This window comes from Camelus bactrianus, chromosome 21 (genome assembly GCF_048773025.1).
Source record: "Camelus bactrianus isolate YW-2024 breed Bactrian camel chromosome 21, ASM4877302v1, whole genome shotgun sequence".
NCBI lineage: Eukaryota > Metazoa > Chordata > Mammalia > Artiodactyla > Camelidae > Camelus > Camelus bactrianus.
This window is the reverse complement of record NC_133559.1, coordinates 29633657-29659700: the sequence shown is the minus strand read 5'-3', so window position 1 is coordinate 29659700 and position 26044 is coordinate 29633657. Positions and strand designations below refer to the sequence as shown.

At 42.7% G+C, this 26044-nt stretch overlaps 1 protein-coding gene and 1 long non-coding RNA gene across 5 annotated transcripts in view; one reads left to right on the top strand and one right to left on the bottom strand.

Annotated features, from left to right (window-relative positions):
• Window positions 1–78: 78 nt before the first annotated feature.
• LOC141574395 (uncharacterized) lies at window positions 79–25734 on the bottom strand. Its single transcript, XR_012501449.1, has 3 exons — window positions 25215–25734; window positions 9445–9479; window positions 79–6335 (listed from the first exon to the last, which is right to left on the bottom strand). It is a non-coding gene; the product is annotated as an uncharacterized LOC141574395 (long non-coding RNA).
• EDEM3 (ER degradation enhancing alpha-mannosidase like protein 3) overlaps window positions 24755–26044 on the top strand; it is a 60953-nt gene continuing 59663 nt past the window's right edge. For 3 of the 4 annotated variants that reach the window (XM_074349948.1, XM_074349947.1, XM_074349945.1), the window contains exon 1: window positions 24755–25150. In XM_074349948.1, coding sequence (XP_074206049.1) covers window positions 24990–25150 — 161 coding nt within the window. In that variant the 5' untranslated portion in view covers window positions 24755–24989. The remainder of the gene's footprint in view (window positions 25151–26044) is intronic. The other variant, XM_074349946.1, reaches the window with a different exon arrangement.

Here is a 26044-nt window from a genome sequence, read left to right as displayed (position 1 = left end):
TGTGCGTTTAAGCACAATGAATAAAATGAGGCTCAAAGAAGTTGAGCAACTTCCTGAAGGGTCACAGCTAGTAACTAGTTGAACCAGGAGTATCATTTAGTAATTGCCACAAAACAAAACCACTCCAAAACTCGGTGGATTAAAACATTCATTACTGCTCAGAAGCCTACAGGTCAAGCACCCGGTAGACAGCTCTTCTGCTCCTGGCTGGCTCTCCCAACCTGTGTGCGAGTTGGCTGGCTGTATGCTGGTGTCGCCTATCCATCGCTGAGACAGCTGGGCTCTACTCCATGTGGTCGCTCATCTTTCAGCAGGCTGGTTTGGGCTCATTTCTGTTGCAGAAGCCAAGGAGAGCCCGGGGGGGGGGGGCTTCTTGAGATCCTGGACTCAGAGCTGGTGCAACATCACATCTGCCATATTCTCTTAGCCAAAGAAGTCACGAGGCTGGGCAAGATTCAGGGGTGGAATTGCTGCAGAGTCACCCTGCACGGGGCACGCACTCAGGGAAGCCATTAACCGGGGCATCAGTGCAATCAGCCTAAGGCACCAGGATTCAGATGATTCCTGTTTGCCTCTAACACCATGCTCCGTACTCCTCCACACGATACTATCTATAAACACTCACACGGCCCGCGCTGGTCACTCTCACATACTTCCCCAGCACCACGTGCTGCTCTGGTCCTGCTCTAGGTGAACAAAACATGATCGTTCCCAACTCTAACCCTTTGATCTGTCAAAGACTCTTGAGTTTTGCATTGGTTTGAAAAATAAGTCTTCTGTTTAAAAGTATTTTTAAGCTTATAAACCTCGTCAGAAGAAACATCTAAAAGAGACCCCCCTCCCTTAGCAATATGTACTTCATATACTGCTTAAATTAATTATAACAAGACCATGATTAACATGTTAATTATCTCAAGGTGAATGAGAAAATGTGACCTGTGGCCAACAGTATATAATTTCCTATAAGCAAGCACAATTCTCTATAACAAACAGATGCCGGTAACAGATGCAATTGTCTACAGCAAATAATTGTCATCCTCACAAAAGGTTACAGTCCTTGGGGGATAATTATAAACACGAACCGACTTTTGAAGGAAGGCTCTTTTCCCTTCTCAAAAATCAAAAGGAAGCAAAAGAAAATAAAAATTTTAAACTATCTGGAAAGTCTATTTCCTGCCACAAAACAAACTAAGGATAAATCTTACTTAAAACCTTTATCCTACCTGGTTAATATTCCATATTCTTTGTAACTCTAAGGTAACTGATTTGTAAATATTCCTAATTTCTCTCCTTTTCCTGTTAAATGTGATCCCCAGGATGTAACATTTTAAAAGTACTTGTATCAGATTTTTTTAAACATTTTTTATTGAGTTATAGTCATTTTACAATGTTGTGTCAAATTCCAGTGTAGAGCACAATTTTTCAATTATACATGAACATACATATATTCATTGTCACTTTTTTTTTGCTGTGAGTTTTTTTTTCTTTACATTTTTTTATTGAGTTATAGTCAGTTTACAATGTTGTATCAAAGTCCAGTGTAGAGCACAATTTTTCAGTTATACATGAACATACATATATTTATTGTCATTTTTTTTTTTTGCTGTGAGCTACCACAAGATCTTGTATATATTTCCCTGTGCATACAGTATAATCTTGTTTATCTATACTGTATATGCCTGTCAGTATCTACAAATTTTGAAATCCCAGTCTGTCCCTTCCCACCTCCCCTCCACCTTGGCAATCACAAGTTTGTACTCTATGTCTATGAGTCTGTTTCTGTTTTGTATTTATGTTCCTTTTTGTTTGTTTAGATTCTACATATGAGTGATCTCATATGGTATTTTTCTTTCTCTTTCTGGCCTACTTCACTTAGAATGACATTCTCCAGGGACATCCATGTTGCTGCAAATGGCATTATGTTGTCATTTTTATGGCTGAGTAGTATTCCATTGTATAAATATACCACCTCTTCTTTATCCAGTCATCTGTTGATGGACATTTAGGCTGTTTCCATGTCTTGGCTATTGGAAACAGTGCTGCTATGAACACTGGGGTGCAGATTTTGCCCTTCCAGTTTTCTTGCTAGAATATTGTTGTACCTAGTGACCTACGGTTTTCTTTTAAAATTCCAATGAAAGCTGAAAATAAAGCTTTTGGGGCTTACAACAGTTTTACTTCATATCTTTCAGTATGCTGTATCACCAAGAATGTCCTTTCTTTTTTTGTCTGTCCAACACATAGGAACATATCAGGGCTCATAATCTGCTCCCAGCATCATTTCGAGCCTTCTTTTTCTGAATTCCTTTGGCTGTTATGGTGACAATATTGATTTTGGCACTTGGTTATGTATCACCAAGAAAATTTTAATGTTTTTCTCATGTGTTTTGACTCATAACTTTTGGAAATGAGGGAGCTTTCCCTGCATGTTTAGATACTCAACATATTCATAGAATCATAGACTCCTAGGGTTGGAAGATACCCTAATGGTCACTGAGTGCAAATGCATCCAGAGTGCTTACATGTCCCCTTAAACACCTCTTGCTAATTGGTTATCCTCCAGAGATGGGGAACTCACTATCTCTCAAAGGAGACCATTCTATTTTCAGACAGCTCTGATGGTTAGAGAGCAAAAATATGACTCTCATTCTCCACTCCTCCTCTACCACCATCCTCAATATAATTTCCATCCCATCAAGGAAATATACAACGTTCTAAGCCCTTTTCCTCATGACGAATTTCAAACATCTCCCAACAACTGAGACCCCTTTACCAGACTAAATATCCCCAAATTCACCTCTTTTTGTGTGATATGGCTTTGAATTCCTTTGTGAGTCCTTTTACAACTCAGGTACAGACTAGTTCCTTGGGTTTCCCTTTCTTCCTTGAAGCAGGGTCCTCAAAATTCCACCCCCTTTCCTCAGTAGCCTCTACCTCACAGCCTAGCATCCCTTCTCTCAAAAATCTTCTCTCCCCTCACCCAGCCCAGAGTCAGGCACACTTTGGCCACTTCCTCCCTTCCTTGTCATCTTCAAAGGGACACAAAGAGCATCGTTTTTAAATGGTAATTATTTGTTTTCAAGCATTATGAGAAGATAAATGGATAAAAATAATAGAAACTTTAAAAGTTTTTTTTTTTAAAGTTAAATCCTTAGATTTAAGTTTCCAGGTCTACCATTTTGGACTCCCTTGAGGAGGTAAGAGGGAGATTGTTGGACAATGGTTGATTGTCAGCCCACTACTTCTAAAGATGGAGCTCACCTGCATTCCCTCTGCACTCTGACCCCACCTTGGAGAAGGCCATAATGAACCCGTTCCTTCAAGGAAGTGCCTCTTCCTAGAAAGTGATTCAGGCAAAACAAGAGCTTTAATGGTTAAATATCTAGAAGGGCTCCCAGATTGCAAATAATCTCTACTAGAAATGTCCTACACAGGAAGATCTATCTCCTTTTGGCATTTTTATTATTCCCCTTAGAGATCTCTTTATTGTCTTCTGGGCATTTATTGATCAAATATTTTCACCAAAAGGAAAAAAAAAGAGGATATATAGAACAAGAGCTGAAAAAAGATCAAGTCTAGAAAAGGGATTTGGGAGTCAATGGTATACTTGGTAGTTGAAACTACAACAATGGACAGGATCTCCCCTAGAGAATGTATAGAAGAAAAGTGGGCTAGGAAAGGTAGGGAGCATCCATATTTGTGGAGCAGAAGGAGACAAGGTTGTGGTCAGATAAACAGTTAAAAAAAAATAAAAGGGTATAATGACAAGAAACCAAAGGAGAAGACAACTTGGGGAAGGAAAGAGTGGCCTATGCGCAGATACGGCAGCAAGGTCAAATAGGACAGGGCAGGAAACATGCCCATGGGCTTGCAGGAAGGCCCCAGGAGCTTGGTAAGACAGAAACCAGACTGTGATGGCGGTGACGGTGGGTGGGTACCCTCCAGTTGGTCTGCCTTAGGGTGCGTGACCCCAAACTGAACCTGATACTCCAAGTGCAGTCTGACTGGTGGCACAAAGTGAGATCATGTCCATTTTGACCCATTCACTCTGTGTCTGGTAATGTAGCCTCAGCCCACATTCAGTTGTTTTTGGCAGTCCCACTGACCACATGACTCCAGTGACTCATATGAAACATCGTCTGCTTAACCCTCATGTCATTTCCATGTGTGGCAGAACTAATTCATGACTTCCCACCTCGTGCTTGTGCAGCTGAGTTTTAAAACTCAGTTCAGAACCTCATTTGGCTGCAGTTTACCTTGTTACATTCAGTTCTTTGTTCCAACCTATGGAAATATTCTTGGTCCTAGTTCTGTCACCCAGCTGTACTGGCTCTCCTCCTGGCTTTAGGGCATCCATAGATGGATTTACATCGGTGTTTCCACCCAAGTCATCAGTAACTCCAAGCCCCAGGCACTCGGGCAAGGGTTAGGTGGAGACAGGAAGAAACGACTGGGTCTGAAGGCAACAGCAAGAGTCTGAATGCTGACAGCAGCAGCTCTGAAGCCAGGGGGCTTAGTGACTGTGGTGCTAAGAGTCCTTCAAGGGGGGAGAAGACATTGGATAAGTAACAGGGTGGGAGCGGGGAACTGAGCCAAATCACAACCTGGACGAGCAGGTTCAATACCAAGGACAAATCCAGAAGCTAGGGAGATTGAAAGACTACCCAAAGTTACAACAGGCTCAGGGAGAAACTGCATCTAAAGACACTAACTTGTGGACTCCAGGTGGCTCATTTCTTCCCTTCGTGTACAAGACTGTCTGTCCTTCAAAATTCCGAGGACTTTTGAGAAATAAAAATCTGATACAAGACAGCTCTCTGGCTCTTTTCTAAGGAGCTGCTCTCCTGTGGGACGCTTTATGGGTTGACTAGGCAACCAACCACTACTAATTACCTACCTCCACTGGCATCTACTCCGTATTTCCCCCCCGGCCTCAAGGAGATGAGAGTTTATAAGGAAAGGTGACGGGGAGCGAGAACAGCCGAGCGAAGGGGAGGAAAGGAAGGAGGGCGGCCCTTTCCTGGGGCCCCCGTGTTGTATTTCTTTTCTGTCCCGGAATTTCATCAAGGATTAGCGTCAGTATTACTTTTAATACATGTTAGCAGTAGCAAAAATGAGAAAAAAGGCTGAGTGCCGGGGAGTCTGCAGTGAGGACTCCTGCACAGCGCTGGAGGGAAGGCAAAATGGGCTGCCCGCTTTAGTATTTTTTTAACACCTCTATTGTGGAATGGTTCCTGTGCAGTACGCTAAGTACACGTATTTCAAGTGTACAGTTTGATGAATGTTGATAGATGTATACACCAATGATGTCCACTTCATTGGCAGCTTCTTACAAAGTCAAACATACTTTCACCATATAACCCAGTAATTCCATTCCTGGGTGTTTACCGAAGAGAAATGGAAGCACTTGTGCACACAAAAACCTGTATTCCCATGGCTATAGTGGCTTTATTAATAACTGTCACAAACTGGACAACGACCCAAACGTGCCCCAGCTGGTGGATGGGTACACAAGCTGTACCTCTGTGTGACAGAGTTCTACTCGACAGCAAAAATGACAGCGCTGCTGACACGTGCAGTAGCCTGGATGAGTCTCAGAGTAATTAGGCAGAGTGGGAAAAGGGTGCCCACTGTGACATTCTGGGGAGGGAAACCTACGGGGCTAAAAGAGACCATTGGTTACCTGCAGCTGGGGGCAGGGGGAGGGACTGACTACGAGGTGGCATGTGAGGGGACTTCGCAGGGTGATGAAACAATTCTTTATCTTGAATATGGTGGCTCCTCCATGGTTTTATGAGTTGGTCAGGACTCATGAAAGGGCCCATTTCAGTTGTCTGTAAATTAGACCTCAATCAAGACGACTAAAAAATATCTTAAGTGGCCCATATTTTCAACAATCAAGAAATTAAGTCTACTATGAGACATTTACACAATAAAGCATTGCACAATTGTTTTCAACTTTGTTACACTTTTCCCCTGCCCATGAGCTTATGAACAGCCTCTTTATGTTTGCAAAATATCTCTGTTCCTAAGTTAGAAGTCACCAACTTGTTTTTCCACTTTCCCTCGCAGCTGGGGCATGGATATGAGATGTATGTTCCACCAGTCAGAGTCACTCTTATGAAATTTTGACTCCAAAGAGTGACAAGAAGAAAGAGGTGTCCATGAAAAAAATCCATCCCACTGAGGGTCGTGGCTTGTGGCAGAGGGACATCCAGCTTTCAGAGGGGCAGTGACAAAGGGTCCCACCTCCAGAGTCAGTGGTGCAGTTAAATTCCTGAAGCATCCTGGTGCTGTAATTTAGCTGCATATTCCTCAAGCCTGGTTCTTGGGCCCTCCAAGAGATGAACATATTTACATTAATTTAAATTTTTAATTAATTAATTAAATTAGCTAGAGTGTTGTTTTGCAACCAAGAACCCGGAATGATAGAATAGTCATTAAAAACTATGTTTGCGACCAGACCCTTACCAACATGAGCTAAGGCTACGTCCTGGATGTGGTGGTTTAGACCGTTACTGACCAACGTGTCTTGTCCCGGCAGTGACTTCCACACCATGAGCACCTGTAGGAGGTGAATGCCACCATCCCTGGCGGGAAGCTCTACAACAAGGTGCAGCCTTCCTCCCTCATCTAATAAAATTGATTCCGAGTCTCCATTTAGACTGCAGGACAAAGAGACAGGAGGAAGAACTGCCTTCCCCACCTGCAGGTCTCCAGACTCATAGCTGCACTGAACTGCAGAACACCAAGGAGGGCCATTTATTTTCTGCTGAGCTGTTCTAATTTCAGTATATCGAGGTGTACCAATTTGGAGAAGAATGATTTACAAATAGCTTGCAGCAATGTGGGAAAGGCTTTGCCACAGTTTTGAGTTTTAAGGAAACTCACAAGAAGATTAAACATAAATATAAGCAAAAAAGCCCAGAAGAAAATTCGCTGAAATGGAAACGGTGGCTTGGGCTGGTGGTATTTTAAATGATTCATCCTGTATGTTTTGTATCCTATACCCTTCAGCCCCCACCCTCATTCCAAAATGAAGATGTATTACTGTCAAAATCAGAAGGACATGAATGTTTTAAAGTATCTTAAATATGAACTTAAATTCAGCAAAAATGCCCTCGGTTTCCCTCGAATCCCGTACTTGAGGGATTCTCCGGGTGCACTGACTCCTCCCCTTTAGACCGCTGACTCCCACGACTGCGAATGAGCAACAGGGACAAAGTCACTAGAACCCTCGCGGGCCAAGTCAAAACTGGCCCCGACGGTAACCATTTGATGAGCACTGTTCTGAAGGGCTCTGCTGCTGCTGCTTTGAAGTTCTGATCTGGACTCAAAGCTTCTTCACCAGAACTCGCAAGGGGATGCCCTGGCATCTGCCAAACCACCTTGCCCGCTCTTTCTTCCCACCACGAAGAGCCAGGCACCTGGGCGTGGCAAGAGCTGACAGACTGCCCAGCGGGAAGTTAGGCACTCCCAGGTCTTATTTTTAGCCACATATCACTGAGGGATCCCCCAAGGGGCCTCACCCGGAAGACAATTTAAGCCCATTACTGCTTGCTCGATATGCCTTAAGAAATGACAAATAGGAAAGAGGTCACACTCATTAAAGCACAACATGACACGCTATGGAAAACACAACACACGGCCATTTGAAGTCTGAAACTCCTGCTGAGTTTTACATTTTTCACCTGAATATCCTTTAATGTGTAACTGTGTCCTTCCTGATTCTTTGAAAAATAGTGGTTTCCAGATCAAAACTACAGATGGAAACTTTCTCTCAGTGGGTAAAAAAATCACCTGAAGGTAAAGTTGCTAGGCTCCATTAAAGGGATGAGATTAAACACATGGACACAAAGCATTTTAAACACATCTCCATGAACAAGATAATCTCATAATCACTCTTTAAAATTTAGTAAACCCGTAACATTTGAAGAGACACTACTTTAAATGAAATATTTTTTCATTCCCAGTTATATCATGGTTATCACGGAAGTAGTAACTTTGTTCCACGTAATTAAAACTGGTGACCCTTTATCAACTATACACAAGAATCAATTCTTGCCATCAAGAATCTATTTTGATAAATATTAGTTTGGAATCTGCAGTGTTATAGTAAAATCCTTGAGAACAGGGATTATGCATAAATTTTATGCTTACTAACTAAGTTAGTGCTAAGATGTAAGTGATGAAGTTAATTGTGACTTATATAAAATTTGCTTTCTTCTCCTCTATTGTTTACCTGGACCTTTAACTCCCATCCCTGGGCCTTTAGCTAGGATATGTTTTGCAAGACTTTCTTTTTGTAGTATCACCAGTAATATGTGAGTTACCAAGTGCTAATCTTCTGTCTTAGTAAACGCTATTTTGGATGCAAGTAACACAACCCTACTCAAATTAGCTTGGGCAAAAAGAAGACAGTTTATTTCATGGCTATAGAAGTTTTGCACTGCAACTAAAGAAGCCAAAATCCATCAGGAGATAACTTCTCCATCTTTTCTGTCTCTGAGGCTCCATTATCATCTACCTGAAGAGTAGCTTTCTCCACTTTTCTGTACATAGAGAAGACTATGACTAACTCATAGCCCCTGAGTTTATTTATCCCCATTTCTAGGAACCAGCAAAGACTAGAATTTCTGGATCTAAATTCCAAATTCCTGGAAGAGAGACTCTTTGAGGTCCAGTTTAGGTCAGTTATCTACCCCTAGTCCAAATCAGCTGTTGCCAGGGAGTGAGGTGACATATAGCAAAACTGGCTCAGAGTTTCCTAAATTTATTTGAACACAGAACACTATCCACCCTAGTCCCTGGCTCTGGGTAAGGGTATTGTGGTGTATACCCATTTATATCCTTCAAAACAGAATTCCTCAAGATATCAGTTTGGGATGTTCTGATCTGAACATCTAACTTACTACTTTAATTTTAGGGGAAGACAAAATTAGACCCAAAGAGATAAAATAGATTTGCTTAAATTATCAAGATAGTGGTTGAGTAAGGATGATGATTTAGGGCTGAGTAACTTGGCATGTTATACCTTCAATCCAACCTTGACACCAAGAAAAAGTGTAATGGCCACGGGGGCCAAAAGTACAGACTGAAAGTTGAGTATTTCTTTCCCTTCTCCTTATAAGTTTATTGTCAATAAAAAAAAAATGGGCAGAAGAACTAAATAGACATTTCTACTAAGAAGACATATAGATGGCCAATATGCACATGAAAAGATACTCAACATCACTAATAGTTAGAGAAATGTAAATCAAAACCAAAATAAGGTATCACCTCACACCAGTCAGAATGACCATCATTAAAAATACACAAATAATAAATTCTGGAGAGGGTGTTGAGAAAGGGGAACCCTCCTACATTGTTGATGGGAATGTAAATTGGTGCAGCTACTCTGAAAAACAGTATGGAGGTTCCTTACAAAACTAAAAATAGACTTACCGTATAATCCAGCAATCCCACTCCTGGGCATATATCTGGAAAAGACAAAAACACTACTTCAAAAAGGTACATGCACCCCAATGTTCATAGCAGCACTATTTACAATAGCCAAGACTTGGGAGCAACCTAAATGTCCATTGACAGATGAATGGATAAAGAAGATGTGGTGTACACACACACACACACACATACACACACACACACACACACACACACACACACACTCACACACTGGAATACTGCTTGGCCATGAAAAAGAATGAAATAATGCTATTTGCAGCAACATGGATGGACCTAGAGATTATCATACTAAGTGAAGTCAATCAGACAAAGACAAATATCATATGGTATCACTTGTGTGTGGAATCTAAAATATGATACAAATGAACTTATTTATGAAACATAAACAGACTCACAGACATAGAAAATAAACTTATGGTTACCAAAGGGGAAAGGGGGAGTGGGATAAATTAGGAGTTTAAGATTACTAGATAACACATTACTGTATATAAAACAGATAAACAACAAGGTCCTACTATATAGCACAGGGAACTATATTCAATATCTTGTAGTAAACCATAATGGAAAAGAATATGAAAAAGAATATATATATATATGTATAAAAAATATAAAAGAACTGAATCGCTATGCTCTACACCAGAAACTAACATAACATTGTAAATCAACTATACTTCAAATAAAAAATTAAAAATTCGTTAAATAAAAAAAGAAGGGTTTTTATCACAAGCAAGTCTATATTAGTTTCCTAAGGCTGCCATACCAAATTACCATAAAATTGATGGCTTAAAGTGATACATTTATTTTCTTACAGTTCTGGAAGCCAGAAGTTCTAAATCAAGGTGTCTGCCAGGCTGTAGCCCCTCTGAAGGGGCAAATCCTTCCTCTCCCTTCCAGCTTCTGGTGGCTCCAGGTGTTCTTTGGCTGTGGCCACACAACTCCACTCTCTACTTCAGTATGTACATGGCCTTCTCCTATGTGTCTTCTCTTTTATTTCTTTTAAGGACACTTGGAATTGACTTTAGGACCCACCAAGATAATCCAGAGACCTTTAATTTAATTACATCTGCAACGCTTTAGCCAAATAAACTCACATTCACAGGTTACAGTGATGAGGACATAGACATATGTCTTGGGGTCTACCATTCAAACACTGCAAAGGCCCCTAAAGTATCATATGGTGATTAAAAACATCAAGAATGGGGCAAGAGGAAAGGCATGAGAGGGTAATGATCTGGGATTTCTCTTCTCAAAAAACGAAGGATGCAGAATTGAGAAAGAAAATGTAGTCAAATTTTAAGAAAATATAGTAGCCTATCTTTTCCAGGATGTAAAATATATTTTCTAGATGTTCCCTAATTCATTCATTCATCTAACATTGGGGCCATGTTTTTCAACCTGTCACACAACTGAAGTGTTGTTTTTTTTCATTTGTTTGTTTGTAAAAAAAAAAAAAAAAAATCTTCCTGACCAAAAAATTGTTTGAAAGTATGAGAAACAATTCACATCATATGAATTTTGCTACACCATCATAAAAAATCATTCTTTGAAGGGCTTCATGAATTTTCCCCTGGTGCTTCTCAATACTTTAGTATTTAAATCAGTCCTTTAGAAGAACCTACGGTGTCCTAGAGGACACTAATGTTAAACTGAAAATGATGTTTGAGTGCAGGCTAACTTTTTAGAGGTCAGTTCATTAGTGAATATTTTCATCCTATAACAACTCTTGCTTTCCTCCACAAACTTCTATCTACAGCGTTCTGGAGAATGAACATCCTGATAAAAGGACGTCTATTAGCAAATGAGAATGTGTCAGGCAAGCAAGGGGAACAGGAATTGTTCTGTTTGCCTTGGGAACAGCTGAGCTGAGCTGGATGGAGGGGGCATGATTCTGCGTATAGTTACTTATACAGTACCTCACGGTTTTTAAATTAAATTAAATGGTAAGACTCACATGGCAAGAAAGATTAGATTTATTCTAATTATGCTAAAGGAGGAAGTCTTGGATGAAGTTGAAAGTACAAAGAACCAATATTCTTCCCACTGGAAAGAAAGAGTTTCTGATAGAATTGTCCATAAATGGAAAAGATCATCGTGCAGAGTAGAAAGACATCCGCCATTAGAAAATTTTCAACCCAAGGCCAGTGACTCTGGGATACACGATCAGTGTCCCAGCATTGATTTAGGGTGTGAGAGAGTGTAGGCTGGAGAGGCTGTTGGTTTAAAACTTTATAACCTTTGGATTAAGACAATGTGCCATAGAACAGGTCATTTCAATCTTGGAAAAAGAGATTGTCTATCCTCTTACAGCTTCTAAGTCAGCACTGTTCAACAGAAATGTGATATTAACCATAACATAATTAAAAAATTTCTAGGAATCACACTAAAAAAGTAAAAAGAAACGGGTCAAATTAGTGTTCATAATACATTTTTATTTAACCTGATATATTTAAAATATTATCACTTACACATGGAATCAATATTTAAAAATCGTTACTTATTCTACATTATTTTTTCATAACAGGTCTTTGAAATCCGGTATGTATTTACCTTAATGAACTAACCACATTTCAAGTGCTCAACAGCCACACAGGGCTACCAGCTACCATATTGAACCGCACAGAATTTGCTGCTAATGAAATCATGAATCAGATTTCTGGAGACAGAAAAAAATACTTCATAAATGCAGAAAAATGGTTTCTAAAATCCAGGTTTCCGGGCTCACGGGAGGAGCGGCAGTGGTGGGAAAACACTTCCGTTTAACTGGTGCGCGTTCACGCTTCCCTGGGTGACCGCATTCGCACGGCATAATTTCCCTGCTTTCCCACCAAAGCCTAATACAAAGTAAATTAAATAACTTTGCAAACCACTAAGTTTTCCTATCAACTTCCAACAGGCTCCAACCTCTCCAAAAGTGAAACAGTATAGCCCTCTGGTGCCTTTATGTTAACCCTCCTATGTTTAATTATTTTATTTTATTCTTTTATTCCAGGAGCAACTGCAATTGCTGATATTATGGTTTTCCCTGTTTACTGGCTGTGTCTCTTTTCACCATGGGATTTAAGGACTCCACAGGGAAGCTGCCTTGTGGTATTTCCAGCAACACATCATCTCTGTGCATCTGATGCAGATGCAAAGGGACAAGGAGAGTCATAGAGACAAGCTGGGCTACCTCTGTAACTAACATGTCCCTGAGACCAAGTCAGCGTAATGATGCTTTTCCAACACCTCTCCAGATCTTATTACTTATCTACAGTACTCAGGGACTTAAGAGGTAAACTGTATACAATGAGCAAAATTAAAAGTAAAATGGGATGTCCCAGAGTTAACCCATTTTAGGAATCCATGAACATATCAAAAACTCAGAGTTGCATCTTTGCTACAAACATAATCATGACTGTAAAAACACCAAAGCAAGAGTTTGGCACGGACTGCCCAGTGCCTCCCAATATTTCTGCTCCTTTCTAGTTACACAGAGTCTCCTAAGTTTAAGCTGGGCACATGCTGCCCAGTTAGAGGCTAAAAAATCTCAGCCTTCCTTGCAGCTGGATGTGACTAACTGAATAACTCCTTTCCAATGAGATGTGGCCATAAGTGATGTCTGCACCTTCCGGGTCCCGTCCTTTATGGAAGAAGCTGCTTGCTCTCCTCTCTCTTCTTCCCCTCCAGGGTGGCTGGAAAGTTCATGGGATGCTGGTGAACCAGCTTCTACCACAGAGACGCCACCCACCAAGGGGACGGAATAGCAACCTGAGTTCCCGAATAATTTGTGGAGAAGACTTGCCCATCAGGCCTGAATCACCCACGTGCTTCTGAACACTGCCTGGGAGAGACGCAGCGTTCTATCATGTATAAATCTCTGTCTTTGGAGTCTCTTTCTTACAGCCCCTTGGCTTACACCATAGCTCATAAACGGGTTTAGCATCATCATCACTATCATTTGAACTGTGTTCAAAACTTTTGTCTGTTATTTTAAACCATCTTTAGACTTTAGGAGATTATCTCCTTAAAAGATAAAGGAATTTTTTTTTTTTTTTTTTTTTTTTTTTTAGCTTAGAAGAAAGGCTTCGGGGGAGGGTATAGCTCAAGTGGCAGAGTGCGTGCTTAGCATGCACAAGGTCCTGGGTTCAATCCCCAGTATTGCCTCTAAAAATAAATAAACCTAATTACCTCCCTCCCAACCACCCTCCTCCAAAAAAAAAAAAAGAACAAGAAAGGCTTCTATGACCACATGCTTGCCGGGGGAGGACTGTTAGTATTATATGATACAATACAGTATTTATGAAATCTTTATCAACTTAAAAGGGTTGCAAATAAAAAGCCATTGTTATACTAGAGCTAACAATCCAGAACAGTTGTGGCTTAACAGTATTTCTGCAAACACTTTAGCCAGCTCATGTTTTTAGCGCATCTCCCAGGGAACGTAATCCAGTCGACAGGCAAATGCTTCCAGAATAATTGGTTTTTCAGGCACTGTAATATAGCAGGAGGACCGCTGACATATACAGAGACATTATCTTTTCATCCACTGCATGGAGGGGGTTGTTTACCTGTGTACAAAGCTGGCGCTAGTTGTCTGGGAGACTAATCCAGTTCACCACTTAAAAGAGACTTTATAAAATGGCCTCATAAGGTGTTCACCAAGTTCTTGTGTGCTTCATTTGTTAGTGTGAAGGCAAACCTAAGTAAGCCTGCCGTTGGCGCACCATGAAATAAATTCTATTAATTTTTTCTTTCAGTCCTCTCAAATTATTTAATGGATGTAATTTTTCTGTCAACATTTATGAAGTATCCACTGCATACAGAACATCCCTGAAGGAACTGGCAAGTAAGATAAGGACCTCTCAGTCTTTATCTCATTTGACCTTTCTGCCACATGGGACACTCTTGGCCACTGCCCTCCTTGAAACCTTCTCATCCTTTGACTTCTGTGACCCCTTCCACAGTTTCTGATCTTTTCTTTGCTACTCTCCTACTTCTTCCGTGTTGGAGATCGCCAATGGTCCTTCCTGAACCTTCTCTTTTCACCCTTCATTCTTTGCCTTTTTGGAGTCATGAACCCTTTGGAGAATGTGATGAAATACATTCAGTGCGGAGGGCCTGCTGCATATGATTTTAGGATTACATGGGCATCCTGAAGCAACTGGTGACCCCCAGTGGGTCCTTACCCCTTCAGTAAAGAACTACTTTTCTATGGCTTTTTTTTTTTAATTGAGGTATAGTCAGTTTACAATGTTGTGTCAATTTCTGGTGTACAGCACAATTTTTCAGACATACACGAATATACATATATTCATTTTCATATTCTTTTTTCACCATGAGCTCCAACAAGATCTTGTATACATTTCCCTGTGCTATATAGCATAAACTTGTTTACTGATTCTATATATACCTGTCAGTATCTACAAATCTCGAACTCCTAGTCTGTCCCTCCCCACCCTCCTCCCCAGCAACCACATTCCATGGCTTTAACTATCACATTGGGTGCTTGATGACTCTCAAATCTTTTGTATCTAGCTGCGATCTCTCTCCCTCTTTCTCTCTCTCTCATCTCTAGACCCACACAGCCAGCTCCTCATTGCATTCCTTCACTTGGATGTCAAAAAGGCACCTTAAACTCAAGCTCATCATGTCCCAGTTGAACCTATGAGCTTATTCCTCTGTTCTCAACTACCCCTCATCTTACAGTTTCCATTTTGGTGAGTGGCACCCCCCCCCAAATTGCTCAAGTTATAAAGAAATAAAAGCATCAACCCAGATTACTACTTCTGCAAAAAATGTTTGCCGAATGACTACATGAATGAAAGACAGACCCAGCAGGAAGAAGACAACAGAGAACTATCGAGAATGGTGCGATGAAGCTTATCTGCCACCTGTGCACGAGGCACTGCAGGTTGGCTTAGCTAAGCCAAGCCTCCGACCAGCTTAGGACCTGTTAGGACAAGGCACTCTGCCACTGATTTCATTAAGGATTAAACTTTCACAAGACTTTCAAGGAAATGAGGAATATGGTTTGTCAGAAAACAGCACTTCAAGTGACATAAATGTTATCGACTTAAACTCAATTAATCTTACCCCATGACCAAGAAATGCTAAGTTATTAATAGCTTCTCTAGGTCCTTGTTATGATACCTTCAAAGATTTCACCACAGGTTACACGTAGTAGCTATTACAAAGAATACTCAAGAAAATGGGACAGTTTTTGGAGTTTAAAATCATTAAATTCAGCAGCTCAATTTTGTTGGAAGGGGAAGTGTAAAAATTGAGTCAATATTTTTCAATATCAAAAAGCCCATTTGAAGATTATGTCCTACACATCAAGGAAATTGTGTCACAGCTGGTGTTAATAACGTTTGTCATGTTTTCTACTATGAGGGCAGCATACTGAACAGTTAAGTAAGTCACAAATGTTTGTTCTTCTGCTTTAAGGCAGCAGGGAACGCACTAACCCATTTGAGAAAGCTCTTTGTGAGGCCAAGCGCTGGCTGGTTGAACGCGGCCTCCAGGGCCAGACTGTGTGTTTGGAACCGGGCTTGGCTGCTCAGTGCCTGGGAGGCTGAGGGCCTCTTGGTGCCTTGCTTTCCTCACCTGGAAAGTGAGAATCAGAATAGTACTTACTTCACAGAATTGTTAAAAGGATAAAAAAATAATGTACACACATAATGCACACAGAATGCTGTCCGAATTCATTAGACCCTAGCCATCATTTTCTTAACAACCCTAATGAGAAGAAAGGGGAGTCAGAATCACGTATTAGATTAGGAAAGAACGAAATTTTCTTCTTTAGAACATATGATACAGACAACGCCTCTCCTGTCCTCCCAGCTTGAAGCCCTCCCATGACCCCCACCTTGACCATGACACCACGAACGCCTCGTGCGTGTTTTTAAGCTGTCGGTACGAGGGGGGTGGGTCTAGCTCAGCGGTAGAGCTCGTGCTTAGCACGCACGCAGTCCTGCGTTCAGTCCCCAGTACCTCCGTTGGGAAAAAAAAAAGATGTAGGTACAAGTTGAAACACATTTTATTATAAATCAAATAGGTGTAAATTCCACCCAAATCATGTTCTGTCCTTTTTAGCATTCCCTATTCAAAAGACTCCCTTCCCAGAGCAAGGTAACATATTTTCCTGTGTCATTGTCTGCTTCCCCCATCCTCTCCACCCTTCACCCCAAAAAGTTTCCTAGAATTTAAAGAAAGAGACTGGATCTAACCAAATCCAAGGCACAACGCAAAGAATTAACGAGAGAATTTCAGGTTGTCTACTTGGCCTTGCTGGCCTCCTTCAGTGCTCTCAGTCTGCCATTGCTGCCAGTCACCGCTGGGAGCCCACTGCTGGCAAGACTTCACGCAAAGTCAGAGGTGATAAGAGACTGTGGCTGCAACTTAACTTTAGTGGAGAAGCTACCAAGAATAGTCCACTTCAGAGGGGGGGGCCCTGAGAAACAACGAAAGCCTCCGAGAGTCAACCCAGTCACGGGATGGCGCGTGACAGAGGGCCGCTGTGCCTCACACAAGAGCGTTCTCCGTTCTGGAGGCCTGCTCGCCCCGGGGCCACGGGGCCATGTGTCTGTGCCACGGGGAACCCACAGGTGAGCAAAGGCCAGCGCTTCTCAACCCACAGATGTGCACAGGCAGCTGTGTTTAGCTCTGCAGGGAAAGGTCACAGCAGAGAAAAGGGATTTTAGTATCGTCTGGCAAAGGAATGCTCTTTGAGTAAATTTTCAAGGACCCCTAGAGAAGTGCCTTCTAGTTCCCACAGTTGACTGGTAAATCTAACTGTTTCAGAGATGTGTGTGTGTGTGTGTGTGTGTGGTTTTTGTTTTTGTTTTTTTCCTGAGGTGTAACTGACACATTACCCTATATGAGTTTCAGGTGACAACGTAACACTTCGATATTTGTGTGGATTGCAAAATGATCACCACAATAAATCTAGTTAACACCTGTCACCACACAGTGACAAAATGATTTTTCCTTGTGATGAGAACTTTTAAGATCTACTCTCTCAGCAACTCTCAAATATGAAATACACATTATTAACTATAGTCACTGTGTTTTACGTTACATTCCCAAGATAGTTACTTTATAACTAGAAGTTTGTAACCAAAGGTATGATTTTTATATTATGCCTCAAGTGGTAAAAATTGGGTGCAATTTTTTTCCCTTTTAGTAAAGATAAATGGAAATGGACAAAACAGACACCCAATGTAGTCAATATGAATGTTCCTGGGCAAACATGTTTGAAAATATAGCTTAATTTCAATAATGGTCTTATTCTTCTTCCTATGATTTTCATCACATTTTATAATCAGTTACTTTAGTCTGTCCAATCTCTTGGTGACTCATTATTACAAGTTTCTGAATAAAGGAAGAGACTTTTATTTCTTGTTAGCAGGATTTTCTTTGCTTGAATTTGTGCTACCTAATTATACCATTTTTTCTCCCTTTTACTCAAAATAGTGTGATGGGGAATGGGGCAAGACGCAGCCAGGTGAGGGGCTCTTGCTGAGGTGTGTTCCTATGTCTGAGGGAATCTAACATACTTGGGGAATGGAGCTCCTTGGACTTCGGAGGCAACGTAGGGTAGTCTGGGTGATCATATAATCCACTGTTTAAATTGGGACATCTTTGAAAATGAAAGGGGGTGCTAATCGGGTAGAATAACAGGACAATGCTGTAAATCAAGACTGTCACAGGCACACCGGAATTTACGGTCATCCTAATGTGGTAGAAATGGTCTGGACTTATATCCAGATCTTGACTGTACCATTCCCCTGCTTTTGGCCTGTGCAAAGTGACATAACCTCTCTAAACTTCATTTCCTACATCTGTAAAACAAGAATAATTCTCACGTTAGGGGAGGGGGGATGTACCGAGCATACTATATATCCTTTGTAAATATTAGCCTGATAATGTCTGCATACTTACTTTAAACTTCTTCAACGCCGACAGCATGATTCTATGAATGGATTAGGTTAAGTTACGTGAGGTGCAGTCAGTTGCCCCATCACAAATTCCCACTCCAGGAAGGCAGCTAGTGATCTCATCAGGAAGACTCCCTAACAGAGGTCGGTCCTACAAGTACATTTCTCCATCTTGTCTCAATTGAGACCAATGATCATTCTATTTAATATAACAAATGTCAAAATCGAATTTTCATTGTTGAAACAGTCGTCATACTGGGTGTTAGAAATAGTCTCTCTCCACAAATGACAAATGCTGGAGAGGCTGTGGAGAAAAGGGAAACCTCCTACACTGCTGGTGGGAATGCAGTTTGCTGCAGCCACTGTGGAAAACAGTATGGAGATTCCTCAAAAGACTAGGAATAGACTTACCATATGACCCGGGAATCCCACTCCTGGGCTTATATCCAGAAGGAACCCTACTTCAGGATGACACCTGCACCCCAGTGTTCATAGCAGCAGTATTTACAATAGCCAAGACATGGAAACAACCTAAATGTCCATTGACAGATGACTGGATAAAGAAGATGTGGTATATTTATGCAAGGGAATACTATTCAGCCATAAAAATGACAACATAACACCATTTGCAGCAACATGGATGTCCCTGGAGAATGTCATTCTAAGTGAAGTAAGCCAGAAAGAGAAAGAAAAATACCACATGATATCACTCACATGTGGAATCTAAAAAAAAAAACTTAAATATAAAACAGAAACAGACTCACATACATAGAATACAAACTTGTGGTTGCCAGGGGGAAAGGGGGTGGGAAGGGATAGATTGGGAGTTCGAGATTTGTAGATACTGACAGGTATATATAGAATAGATAAACAAGTTTATACTGTATAGCACAGGGAAATATATTCAAGATCTTGTAGTAGCTCATGGTGAAAAAGGATATGAAAATGAATATATGTATATTGACGTATGACTGAAAAACTGTGCTGTACACCAGAAATTGACATATTGTAAACTGACTATAACTCAAGTAACTAACTAACTAACTAACTAGATAGATAGATAGTCTGTCATTGATAGAGTGAGTGACTTCAGGATATGTGGACTGGCTGAAATTTTTTGGAGGTACTCCCACCCTTGCATGAACAAGTTGTAAGAAACTGGACCATCAGAAATAGTGTGTGGGCTGAAGGACTTCCAGTTGGCTGATGCTTACCATAAGGGCGGCAGAATCCTGGCTCTGGAATATTGTTCATATGCCTCCAGTGGCTCCTTCATGCAAGGTCATGGTTGCAGAACCCAAAAGGGCCAAGACCTGGCACTACGTCAGACTCACACAACAGGTGGTGTATGTTACCTCGTCACTGCTTGCTAACAGATGTCTGCATGACAGAAACTGGCCTAAGATTCAGTTTAGTTATAAACTGATTACGAGGTTCTTGGAGAATATTTAATTTTCATCCCAATTCCTATATTTTGGCTATTAACCAAGAAGAAGCCAGAAGTTTTGCATAACTGAACTGTCTGCAAGTTATTTCCCCCTTCTTAACCACTAACGTGATGCCACATCTGGAACGTTGGTCCACCTCTGTTGGCCATAGGGAATGAAAAAACCAAAGGAAAAATCGAGTCTTAGAGAAACTGACTTGCATAGCATGGTGACTGACAGATCCAGGTCTGGGACTCAAGTCATGTGATTTGAAGTTCAATGCTCAGCAGTGGGCACAAAGAAAATGTGTGTGTGTATGTGTGCATGTGCACGCATGTGTGTGTGCGCTCACACACACACCCTCCCCGTATCGGATGAAGAGGAGGATTAGGAAGGAAAGGGAAGTGAGGTGCGGGGACATGGCAAAAAAAACCCAGAAAAACATTAGACATTAGAGTGCAGTGTCCTGGGAACCCAAAGAGGGTGCTAAAATTGAGTGTAAGCCCCCAAAGAAGGGCTAGGAAAGCTCTGGAGATGATATTTGCTCGAGTTAGTTCTATAAATAATGTCAAAGGCCATTCATCTTTAGCAGTGGACTGAGAATAGTACCTTTGCAGTCCTGAATCCTACTCTCAAAATAGCAGCTTTTCCTTTGTCCCCCATAATAATGAGAATATCCATAGCAGTTGATTATTGAGCTCTTCCAAACTGTGCTAAATGTTTTGCACATTTCATCTGATCTTCACAATGCCCCTGTAATGAAGCTATTACAACAATTTGACAGTTGTTTAATCTTCCTAAAACACACTGAGGAAGGTACTATGATCCCCATTTTACAGATGAGGAAACTGAGGCACAGAAAATTCAGGAATTTGCTTAAGATAACGGAGCTACTAAGCAGAGCTGGCTCAGAGGCACTGCATTCGTGGCCATTTGCTACCTTTGCAAGCTGGGCAGAATGTAGTTGAACGGTGCTGGCTTAGAAACCCGTGGCCAGACTAAAATGCGAAATAGAAACTATGCTGGTAGTGCCAAGTGTGGATTTAGGAGAGGAGGAAGAGCCACGTGGCTTGGCCCTGTTTCTGATACGTGAAGTAAATGAAAAATGATTACCAAGTGAGAGATCTAACCACAAGCTTCATATTAAACATGATGCGAGAGCAAAATCTCTTGCCTGAGAGATGGCGCAGGTGTCGCTGGGAGAAGTGAGCCTATAATCTGAAGCTGAAATGATTTTGAAGATTTCGGCTCCTGATTGAGAGGTGGAAAAAGCCCTGGGGACATTTCGCGGGGTGGGGGGTAGTGAATCATTCAAATTCCTCATCCTCTTTCTTGGGGTTTGGAGACCTCAGTCAGAGAGCCAAGCACAGTGCCAGTTCACAACGTTCACGGAGTCCCTTCTGCATGAACCACTCTGTGGGGCCTCAAAGTCCCTAGCTGTGAACATAGGCTGAGCACTGTCTTTATTTAATGTTTGCAAGATTGGGGTCTCAGGGAGAAGAGTGTTCTGTAAATTCCACACATGGTCAAAAAATAGGAAAAGCCATTTGAAGAATGACGAAATCACCCCTCCCAAGTTCTACACTGGAGTTTTAGGAGTAATTAGACCTGTCTTACTAAAGAATTCAAGTCATTTAAGGGGCAACTGCTGTGAGACGGTCAGTCTCACCCAGCTGGTCGAAGCCTCCTGGGACGATTTCTGAGCCATAACATTAAAGCGGAGACTCTCCCTTATGTTTGTGAGTCCATATGATTCCAAGCAGGGCGATTACCCCTCCCTGCCTTCTGATTCATCCAGGCAAGAAAGTTAAGAGCACACCAGGTGAGCATGCATATTTACATAAGCTGCAAGGCTGTGCAAACACACTCTTATCCGGGTGCAGGGCATTTTATAAATGGGTCTTATTTCTTACCATTTTTAACAGGTTTATGCATCTAAAATCTCTTCCACATTCTTTAAAAGTCCTTAATCTTATTCTCCTTAATGCTTTCCACCGGTGTTTTGCCCCCTGTATAACACACCAAGGTCTCCCTTGTTTAACGCCTACATCATTTTTATCACTAAGTGTACAAGTTCTAAAATGATATGTGTAGGTTTTGAAATGATGAATTTAAGTTTTTCCTAGTGTCCACAAATTGCCAACTAGCTAAGAATTTCTATTATTTCTATTAAGAGGTTTCAAATGGGCTTCTTTTCTGAAATGCACTTTTTGAGTGTATTTTTCTTTCACTTGCACGGGCTCCACCTTGGATATGTTAAGTCGCAATACGTTTTAGGCCACTCAAGCTTTTATTCTTATGTTTTACAGATTAGTGAAAAGTGGACTCAACCACTGGCTAGAAATTGGATTTCAGTAAGGGAGAAAAAGACGCTTATTGTTTAGCAAGTCAACAAAGATTACGTTCTGTATTCTATTACATACTTTTCAAATGCAGTTTTAGTTTGAAACAAATTAAGACAGACCAAAAACAAAACAAAACAAAAACAAAAACCTAAGAAATGCTACATATTAAAAGCCAGTACTTGAGAACGTTGTTTCTCAATGATAGTTACTTGTCGACTTTGACGTCTTATAAAGGCTTGCAACAGCAGGAAGGTGAAGAAAACTGAGTTACTACCGATAATTCACTACACGTAATTGACTTGAGCACATTTCAGTGTAACTGAAGGTCACTGGCTATTTTTCTACTTTCTTTCTCCCCTACTTTTCAAAGACTGACTGATTGGTGTTGACCTTTAGCTTCCCATGTTCTCTGTGCCAGAGCCAAGAATAATTCATAGGTATTATTTATTTAGCTAACCGCATCATGAAAGCTGCCAAAGAGGATTCAGGATGGAACCAATATAGGTCTGTAAAAAAGATACGGTGCTGTACAAAAACGACCTCATGTGTTTTCACAGCCTCCATGTAAGTAGATAAAAACCATATTATTCCCACTTTATAGAGGCAGAAACTGAAGGAATAAGGAAACAAGTACATCCAACGCTGACTGAGTACGTGTAACAGGAGAGGCACAGGGCTGAGTTTGGGAACATACAAATAAGCTGAAGTCAGTACCCTCCAAGCAGTCCCAGTCTAGTGGGCATGGCTGACCGTGACAAACACAATAATAAAGACAAAGAATACAATGGGAGGGTGCGTCTAATGATTGGAAGGTTTTGGAAGGAATTTGTGGAGGTGCAATCTGAGACTTAATGGGCAGTGAGTATTTTACAGACAAAATGGTGGGACAGCAGAGGGAATAGTCAGGGCAAAGGCATAGGAAGGATATACCAGGAGAATCTGTTAGTTATCTCAGGATTCGAATGCAGGACAGGGGTAGAAGGGAGATACCACCTTCAGAGGGTTTGTAGAGATCCTCCTTGAATGCCACCTGTGGTAGTGATATGGAGAATAGTTAGGGTGGCGGGGAAGTAATTTAGGAGGCCATTGTGATGGTTCAGGAAGGAGGTAATGGAGGCTTGAACTGAGCAGAGAGAAAGGTAGTGACAGCAGAAATAGTCTATATAATTAGCAAGTGATTGGGCAGAGACATGAAGGAGGAGGCCCAGCTGAAGATGATTCTGACATCAGTGAACACATTACATTTGAGCTACCCTTGGGCCAGACAAAAGGGAATTTCTATCAGGGAGGTGGAAATGTGGGTCTAGAAATCAGGACAAAGATCGAGTTAGGAATCAACCACAGGGTATGATGGTTGGATCCATGTGAGTGGTAGAAATCACCAAGAAACTGCAATTACAAAGAGAAAACCGACAAAAAGAAAACCAGAAAATGCAGGAAACACCTGCATTTAAGACAGAGTAAAGAGGGCGAATGAAGGCAGAGGAGTCACTGGTGTCACCTGAACAGTCAGTCTGAGAGGGAAGCGGATGATGCAAGGTGACAGAAATCAAGGAAGAAAACTTCCCAGAAAGACAGCTAAGCTGCTGAGGGGACGAGTAAGCGACTTCCTGTGGTTAGAGAGGTCACATCCGAGCTCCTAAACTCTGCACCTACCTACTGAATTATCACACAAGAAAAGCAATGTGGTTTTTCAGGAGAAACCTACTTCTCATTTTACCAATGGTTAACGTGGGACTCGGTCATCAAAATAAATCCCAAGTTTCAATCTCTACTAATGTTTCTTTGCAGCTCACGCTACTTTCCTTACACTGAGTTTATAGGTAACTGCTGTTAATCAAGCACGAGGCTTCCCGTGCCCTCCTTCACCCTTGTAGTTTACACGCAAGGGCTTTCGAGTCACAGAGGCTAGCTGGAATCTAATCCAGAAGTGTGACCTAACTTTCCTAGTTCGGTTTCCTCGGTTGCAAAACGGAGGTGGCGGCACTTACCTATTAGAGTTGAGAAGAGTGCATGAGAGAATGCAAGTAAAACTCTCAGCACACCGCCGTCAAATGCTCAATTCATTTTTGCTGTTAATGTTTGTAACATTCCTAAGGGCAGAGGACTACACCGAGTAATTAGGGACTCCTGTTCCCTAAGGCGAGCTGCACTGACCTGAGGCTGTGTGAGCCTCAGGGAAACGTATTCGCACGAAGGCGGATAAAGAGCTGGCAGGTTCCCTCGGACTCAGCAGCCCACGGAGGGTGGGCTGGCTGCAGGGCGGCAGGAAAAGCGCCTCCGCAGGTATCACCCGCGGCCCTCGACGGACCACACTTACCAGCGTGCAGCGCGCCCACCCGGGGTGGAAATTTAGCGGGGGAGGAAGCAGTGCACGCTGGGACTGGTAGTTCTCGGGTCTCTAGTTTAGGGGGCCGGAGGACGGCCGAGGCGAGAGGTCCCTCCCCAGTCCCGCCTTTTGTCCACGTCTCACTTCCCCCGGCCAATGCCCTCTCCTGTCCCCGGAGCCAGCCCCTCTCCCACCCGGTCCCCATTGGCCCCGAGGCTCAGCGTCTCGGGCCCTACCCGGAAGTAGCATTGGGGGAGGCGGTTTCCCAGACTACGACACCGGAAAGCTGGGGGCGGCGCTCCGGGCTGCTGAGGGCGGAGGGCGGTGGCAGCGCTGGCGCCGGGGACCGGCTCGGTGGCTACGGGAAACAGATCGGCGACGGCGGCCGCTCGCGTTCCTCCGCATCCCGCCCTCAGCACGGCTCGCAGCCCCTGTGCCACCGGCGTCCGGCGATGTGTCCCACCGGCCGGGCGTAGCAGCTGCGCGTGCGCGGAAGCTCGGGGCCATGAGCGCAGCCGGCGGCGGCCGGGGCTGTGGGTCCCCGGTCCCCCAGCGAGCGCCATGGAGCCTGGTGGCGGCGACGGCCGCGTTCTGCCTGGTATCGGCCACGTCCGTGTGGACGGCGGGCGCCGCGCCCATGAGCAGGGAGGAGAAGCAGAAGCTTGGGTAAGGGTGCTGGGCAGCCGGGGGTGGGTTTCCTCGTGAGGCTGACCACGGCGCGGCGAGGTACCTGTCATCGCGCAGTCGCCTCTCCTGTCGCGATTGGGACGGCTGTTGCCTTGAGAGGACCCTGGCGGGGCGGACAGGGGCGGGGACGGCGCGGGCGGCCGCCCGCGATGCGACCTCGGGGCGCTGTCGGGGGGTCGCCCGGGCCGTCGGTGACATGTGCAGGCTCCTGGAGGCCAGGCGCGGCGTGTCAGCGCAGCTGCCATGTCAGTGGCCCGTGGAGAGGGCCGCGACCCGTGTCGCTGCGCGCGCGAGTCCTGCGCGTGTCTTTCATTAGGGACGTGGCTGGGTCTCTCCCACAAGTGAGCTCCCAGCTGGGAAAACGTTGCTGATCTCACAGTGGTTAAGGAAATCATGTTTACACCTGTTACGGAAAAGGGGGCGTTCGTTGGAACTTGAACTTTGCACGTTTTGCCATTTCCTTGCAGCATTTTCTTGGGCTGCATTTTCATAATAGGACAAAATTTCATGGTAGTATTCAAAAGCCCCAATTAAATATACCTATTTACTTTACTCCAAGTAGTTTTATCAGTCTTGAAAGTTGTACAATCTTGAGTCATATGTACAGCATTTGTACACACAGAGTCAATATTCCTAATATAGACCAGGGTCCCTCAAATGAATAGGAAACCAGCCAAGAACCAGTAGAAAATGGGCAAAGCGTGTGAAGAGTTAATTCACGCAAGAGGAAAATGCAAATAAGTCAGTAAACATGAAAAGTTACTCAGCCTCAAAAATGTGAGAGATGCATGTGAAAGCGACGAAATAGCTGCTTTTTAGCCATCAGATTAGTAAACAGAAAGCACAGTACCTGGGTAGAGTACTGGATAGTTG